Raw genomic sequence first — 7,416 nt, forward strand, 5'->3', positions numbered from 1 at the left:
ACGACCCCCAACTTCAGCAGGAAGAGCCCGGCCAGGCAGAGCCTGCCCAGGCAAAGTTCGAACGGTGGTGGTGTGCAGTACGACAGGAACGGGAGAAGGATGAAAACCGCTACAGGGTCGCTCCAATCCTCGCCCACCAAGGTGGCCAACCCCCTTCTCGAGCAGATCCTTCAGAAAGTGGGCCATTTGCAGGACGAGCGCGAGGTGGTTCAGAAGCTTCAGGACCTGTTGAGGGATTATCAGGCTCACGGCTCCGGGGAGGGAGTGGCGAACATGGAGTTTACCAGGGCGTGGATCGATGGTAACGGGACCGTGGCGTTGCCGCAGGACAATCAGATGACAGCCAGTCCAAGGAAGGATCCCAAGTCGGTGTCGGAGAGGGGAGGTTTCTCCAGGATACCGGCCCCCGTTTACAAGAGGCCTATGTCCGTCGCGTCCGACAGCGTGTGAAGTCTCTCTCGCAGCTGTCGAACAACGTCTAGGGGACGGTATAGATGATGATGATGATGACGAGGATGAGGATGAGGATGATGGCGACGATGATGAAGCTGGTTCGAAGCGGGTCCTCGAGATCATCGGGCTCCTCGATCGCAGGCCAGGACTCGTGACGCCCTCGATTTCACAGATGTTTGTACCGATTGCGACGCGATCGCCACGTGGATACGTGGAACTGCGCGCGAGTAGAGATAGAAGAAGGACGATCCGAGGGTGTTTCAAGTTGGAGTGTGGGGATTAAGATGGTTTCGTGTTTTTTTTTTTTTTTTTTTTAAGTGTTGTTCGAGGTTATTTTCATGGGTAATGTCGAAAAGACTGTTTCGATACGCGACTCGAGAAAAGAAGAGTTATCATTTTCTCGTTATTACTTTATCCACGGACGGACTTTGTCGATGGAAAATTTAATCTTATCTTAAGACGCTAAACTTATTATCATATTTTTCTATCTTTTCTAAGATAGATATTTGGCTTTCGAAGCGACATTACCTATGGGGATAACTCGATAGTTTTGGGGAAATGTGTATTTTTGATGGTGCTTGGAAGATTTCTTTTCTCTTAAAACTATCTCCGATGTATATAACAACACTGTGATTGAAAATTTTGTTCTCATCTCAGGAGGAATAGAAATCATCTTATTTTTTTTTCTTTCTTTCTTTCTTTCTTTCTTTCTTTCTTTCCCGAACTCTTTAATCGCGCGCGAAAATCGTAAAAATTTTCGTTTTTTCTTAAAAAAAGAAAGAAAAGAGCAACGGTTCCACATTTCCGCGCGTTGCGCGATGGCGGATCGAAGGCGTCCGATTAGAGGCGAAGCTTAATGGGCCTTAACGGTACGAGGTCGATCGGTTAGCTCGTGGGAGTCGCGTGTATATCGGGGTGGTGCTCGGATGGTGCTTGAACGTGAGATGACGTTCGTGATGCAAATAAGATTATAAGATGACCAAAAAAAGAAAAAAAAAAAGGAAAAAAAAAGGAAAAAAAGGAAAATAAAAAAAATTAACAAAAGGGAAAAGAGGGAAAAAGAAAAACATGGAGAGAAGGAGGACAAAGGAGGCGAAGAGGACGACGAGAGATAGGTAGGTATAGGTAGGTAGGTAAGTGGACGAGAGGAAAAATTCGTCTCGTCGACGATTAACAACAATTTCGATCGATGAACAGAGAGCGGGTTTCGAGCGAGCAATTAGCCTGGTGTGCGTTAATGGCTTCCCGATCGATTTGCTTCCAGTCAATTGCATCCCCGGCTGACGGCTCGTCGATTGATCTAAGACGAGAGATTACACCTTGGTCACAAACGACAAGCGATCTCTCTTCTTTGTCGTGATATTTCCCCCTCTCTCTCTCTCTCTCTCTCTCTTTTTCTCGTACGTTGTAATCGATCGAACTCGTCGTTTTTTCTTTTTCTTTTCTTTTTTTTCTTTTTTTATTGGATTCTTTTGTCGCGACGAAACGAAATAATTTAGGATTCTGTGACTCGAGAAATATTGGAAAAGGTTTAAAGAAGATTACGAGAGAAGAGGAGAACGAAAATATCGAACGAATCGTTCGAAATGTAAAGAAAAAAAAAAAGGAAAAGAACTGATCGATAATGAGTCATGTCACGACAAAATGGAACAATCGCGATCAATCTTGTGATCATTTTTCTCAGCTTAACGCATATCGACGAGTGTAAATCTCGATTTCTCCACGATTCATCGAGAGATTCGTTGAGAAGAGATCTCGGCCAGAATTTCTACGTTCGATCGTTCACCGCGAGGCCGATTGCGAAAAAATTATTTATTTATATAGTCTATCGGTTGTATTTATTGAAGACGGTTTATTTGCGCGTTGCAAGTTCGCTTGAGGGAGTACAGGATAAACGAAAATGAGGAATAGAAAAAAAGAGGCGGTGCGGAAGTGGTGAGAAGGGAGATTCAGACAGGATTTGTTTCGCAGGAAAAATCAAATTAAACCCCCCCCCCCCCCAAAAAAAAAAAAAAAAAAAGAAAAAAGAACAGACTGCATCGATGTAGATAGTTGATCGACGATATAGTTGAACGAAACGCCATTCCAATGTTTCACTGTTTTTTATACCAAACGCGAGCGTAGCGGCATTTTGTATCAAGTGTCTTGAGGGGAGGATGGAATTCGTGCGGGACGTGTTCTCGGTTTCGTTAGAAGATAGAAAAATGATAATCTACCAGGGGGGAAGGGGAATATTTTGCATAGAAATCGTAGATAGTAAGTAAGGTGCAAAATTAATGATCTGTAACTAAGTTTTACGTATTGCTCAATAAAATAGCGAGTGAAGTTTGAGCGAAGAGGGTACTTGATGCGAATTCAAATGGAAGATGATCGAGGTAATTTGGATTACGTTAAATTTTTCAATAAGAAAAACTCATTTGCGCGGAGAGAATGAAGGTAGAATTGATTTGAAAAAGATGATTTTTGTGGACTTTTTTTAAATCTCAAAAATATTTGTAAGCCTTTTAAATTTTCAATATTTGTAATATAGAATACAGAAAGAATGTACAGGTGAAATGAATATATAGCGAGAAATTATCGATAAACTTTAGTATCCAGCTGTCAAATGAATCAAAATTATAAAAAATAGTTAAAAATATCGTAATAAGGATAGTATTTTCGAAAAATATTTTTGAAGCGCGAATGAGACGCAAGAAATTCAAGATGGAGGAGGCGATGAATGTGTCGATCGAATATTTTTTTATAATTATCTAGTGAAAAGAAATTGTGTCCATACGGCCTAAAATCGGCCTCTCGATATTTATCGAAGTTTCTTCGATACGAGTACGTCCCGCCACGGAAACCACGACACCCCATTGATTACGAATTAAGAAGTACACTTCCGGTAGGGAAGCAGAGAAGAAGTTTATTTTGTTGACCAGATGTTCGAGTAGAGATTGTAACACGAAATAATACTCGAAACAAGAAAAGAAAAAGAAAAGAAAAGAAAAAAAAAAAGAATAAGAATAATGGAATTATTTTTTAGTGAAACGCGTTAGGTGCAATTTTCCGGAAATTGCTGTGGTCTCTGTAATGTTCGAACGATGCGTGGATTATTTTTTTTTTTATTATTATTATTATTTTTTTTTTTTTTAACTATTTTCTATATCGAAAATAAGAGAATCGAAGTTAATTTGTACAGAATGTTTCACATATACCGAATTATATCTTATAATTGTATATATAATTATTTATAATTATATATGAAAAGAGGTTTTTTCTTTATATTTTCAATTAATTTACGATATTATAAAATTTTTATTCCCTCCTAGTATAATTTTACTTTATAAAAATACATTTTTTTACAGATACAAAAAGATACAAAAAAATAAAAAAATGTATATAAAAAATTATTCGTCCAAAAAAATACCAATATTTCCCGTCCAAAAGTTCTCGATAAACTCGAATTCGACAAAACGCTATTTCCTTGATCGAGGAAACGTCCGAACTATTCATCGTACAAAATATTTGAAAGAAGAAGAAGAAGAAGAAAAAGAAAAACAGAGACCACAGTTCGTTCCGGAAGATAAAATAAAAAAATTGCTCGTAGATTTTCAAGTCTCGAATGTGGGGATAAAACTCTTTCGTGTTTTTAAGCCTAAGCTTCATAACCCCAAGCAGCTGCGGTTTTGACCGCGATGATGAAAATAAAAAAAGGAAAAAAAAAAAAAAAAAAAAAAAAAACAATAACGATGATTACAAATATTAATATTATTGCAAGAACTGCAAACTATCGCTATTATTCTGATTAAGAATGATTATTATTATTATTGCGATGATTATTATTATTATTACGATTATTATTATCATCATTGCGAATGAAGATGATGATTGATTATTATGATTATTATATGCAACGTTGAGTATGTTACGTTATATCATTTTATCTACGAGAAGTTGTAAATTGAAAATTTGCATAAAAAAAATAAAAAAATAAAAAAATAAAAAGCTTTAACGAAAACATCGTTAAGATTATTTCTTCAAGTAGAAACGAATCCTCAACGAATCCATAAATCCAACACAATCCATAAAATTAAATCATTGAGAAAATTATTCCAGAATGATAATTATTTTTCGAGATATATTTTAATTATAAATATTTATAAGTAAAACTTTACAAAACAAAAAAAAAAAGAAAAACAATACTTTATACGAAATACCAATATTTCTAACCAACCTAACCTAACTTAAATTAGCCAAAATTCCTAATTCCTTGGATCGAATATTGAATACAATAATAAATAATGATCCAGATGTAAAATAATCCAGAACACATTCTACCATTATTTACCATCCTTGGAACTTAGTACTTTCCTCCTCCAATTCCAAAGGAGTCTAAGCGCAGGTAAACGTGCGCGTAAGGCCCATTACGAGGCCCAATACACCGCAGTCATCGGCGTCCTTGCCGCATATGGCGAGACAGCTCTCGTTCTCGGACAGCAGCAGCCACCAACAATGGTCCACGCCGTGGGTCTGTGCACGTGTCTATACGTGAGTCAGCACGCGGCTCCCTCTGTATGTCTGTTGGACCTGTCGGCTCTATGCACTGTATAATGCAAGAGGATCTCGGAAGGGAGGCATTTTTAAAATGTCCGGCCGAGAGATTTATGACGGATCGTGGTAGCCTCGATAATTCCATCGTGTACGCTGAAAATAATGGAGACGATTAGCAAACGTTTTGTGAGACATTGACGGTATATTTTTCTTCGGATTGGTATCTATATCGGTTAAGTAATTTGAAGTATTGGGAAATGGAGAATCTTAAAGAGTCGATTTTATTGGAATATAGGGAATTTTAGATTTGAGATATCGTGACATAGGAAAATTTGATATAATCTTGATTTTGAAACTAAACTAGCTTTGAGATATTGGATATGGGAGATCTTTTATCTTGGAATATTAAAATATAAGTGTATAAAAAAGTGTTGAGACATCTTAGCTCTGAAGTATTACGATATAGGGAAATTTTAATTTTAACATGATGAGATGAAGAAAAATTTAAACTTGGAGGAATTGGAAAATCAGAATCGATGCAAATAATTAAAAAAAAAAGAATTTGAAAGTAGAAACGTTCTAAATACCGTAACTAAATAATTAGATTCCAGAAGGTATTAATAATCGTTTTCCATTAATAAATAGCCACCATATACCGGCAATCATCTTACAAGCGTAAAAAAAAAAAAAAAAAGGAAACACGTTATATCTCATTCAAACTCGTCGTTTATTACGTGGTATTGCGACAAACGATATAATTTAGTTCATGCCAGTTGGTTCATAGCCGCAACGACAAATTGTTTACCGGCCGTATTCGTAATTGCCGATGCAAAGTATCCGCGTAAAAGTAATGGCGGCAATTAGAAAATCCACTTAAGTCGATCTAATGATTCTCATTTAACACGTCGAACGATATCTATGTACGTCGTGGTTCATTATGTATTCGGTTTGGTATTCCCTGGGATCTCATGGAAATTGCAGCATATGTTCTCTGTACACAAATCTTAATGCGTACATGTATTTTCCAGATTCCTGAGAACGGTTGCATGTTTAATTTATCATCGCGCAATCACGCAACGAACTAATATATCGATAGTTTAAATAGTTGATTAATCTATCCTCGATGGATATCCTTTTTGCCTCGAAAGTTAATCAAATCGAAGCTAGTTAAAATCATTTTATAAAATTAAACGAACTATTGTTAACATACATTTTGCTACTTTGTTTTACCTTCAAGTTTATACTTTCAACTTTGACTCTCTTTTAAATATTTTTAAAAATTATTTTTCTATTTATTACGAGATGTTTTAACTTTTATTAATTCACGAGATAATCGTTAAATTTTCTTCGAAATTCCTAATAAGAAAATTTCTCGAAGTCAACTCGTTCGAACAAATATAAAGTCAAGTTTGATTAACCTATATAAGATTTAAAAAAAAAAAAAAAGAAAAAAGACACGTTTTAAGATGGCCGTGTGATAAATGCTCGGTAGCATTCGTTTCGCAATTGAATTTATTTTCAGCGCGAGTAAAACTCGACACCCCTCTCCTTTCTCTCTCTCTCTCTCTCGTGAATTTTCATATATGAAAATCGTCGAGGCGAATTCGGCCAGCGAGTGTCGTCCACGCTCTCGACAGCGTGGGAGGACTTTCACCTCTCGACCGAAACGCGTTCATTACACGAAATAAAAACGTAATACGTTGGCCATCGTTAAAATTCCAAACGTTGACAAATCGACGCGAGCGTCACTATCAAAAAGTTTTATAAGTTTTTCGTTTTTCATTGTGGCACTGATCAACGTTACACGTTCTATATTGTGCCACTCTGTTATTATTATTATCATTATTATTAGAAAGATCCATCTATCAAATAATGCAATTCGATTTTATTTTATTTTATTACGAATCGAAAGGAACTTTTCATTTTTAATCGATGGTTTCTTTTTTTTTTTTTTCTTTTATTATCGATGACAGAAAAGATATAAAATATCGTGCACGTGTTGATACTAAGTTAAAAAATTCCAAACGTTGACAAATCGACGCGAGCGCCATCATCAAAAAATTTTACAAGTTTTTTCTTCGTTGTGCACTGATCAACGTTACGCGTTCTATATTGTGCCACTCTGTTATTATTATTATTATTATTATCATTATTATTAGAAAGATCCGTCTATCAAATAATGCAATTCGATTTTATTTTATTTTATTACGAATCGAAAGGAACTTTTCATTTTTAATCGATGGTTTCTTTTTTTTTTTTCTTTTATTATCGATGACAGAAAAGATATAAAATATCGTGCGCGTGTTGATAGTAAGGTCGAGCGTAAAATTATAAGTTCAATTTGTCACGCCCACGAGGTGGACGAGCACTCTGTCCACATTACGGTATGCAAATTTCTTAATAATCTCTGGGGGAGGGGGCCGCTTCTTC

General features: G+C 36.2%; 1 protein-coding gene across 1 annotated transcript in view; it reads left to right on the forward strand.

The window, feature by feature from the left end:
* The window catches only part of LOC102674247 (GAS2-like protein pickled eggs), a 76,679-nt gene extending 76,160 nt beyond the window's left edge, over positions 1-519 (forward strand). The window contains 1 exon segment of the mRNA XM_031515475.1: positions 1-519. This exon segment is cut by the window's left edge and continues 15 nt beyond it. Coding sequence (XP_031371335.1) covers positions 1-450 — 450 coding nt within the window. The 3' untranslated portion in view covers positions 451-519.
* The last annotated feature ends 6,897 nt before the right edge of the window (positions 520-7,416 follow it).

The sequence above is a fragment of the Apis dorsata genome, unplaced genomic scaffold, assembly GCF_000469605.1.
Source record: "Apis dorsata unplaced genomic scaffold, Apis dorsata 1.3 scaffold_72, whole genome shotgun sequence".
Classification (NCBI taxonomy): domain Eukaryota; kingdom Metazoa; phylum Arthropoda; class Insecta; order Hymenoptera; family Apidae; genus Apis; species Apis dorsata.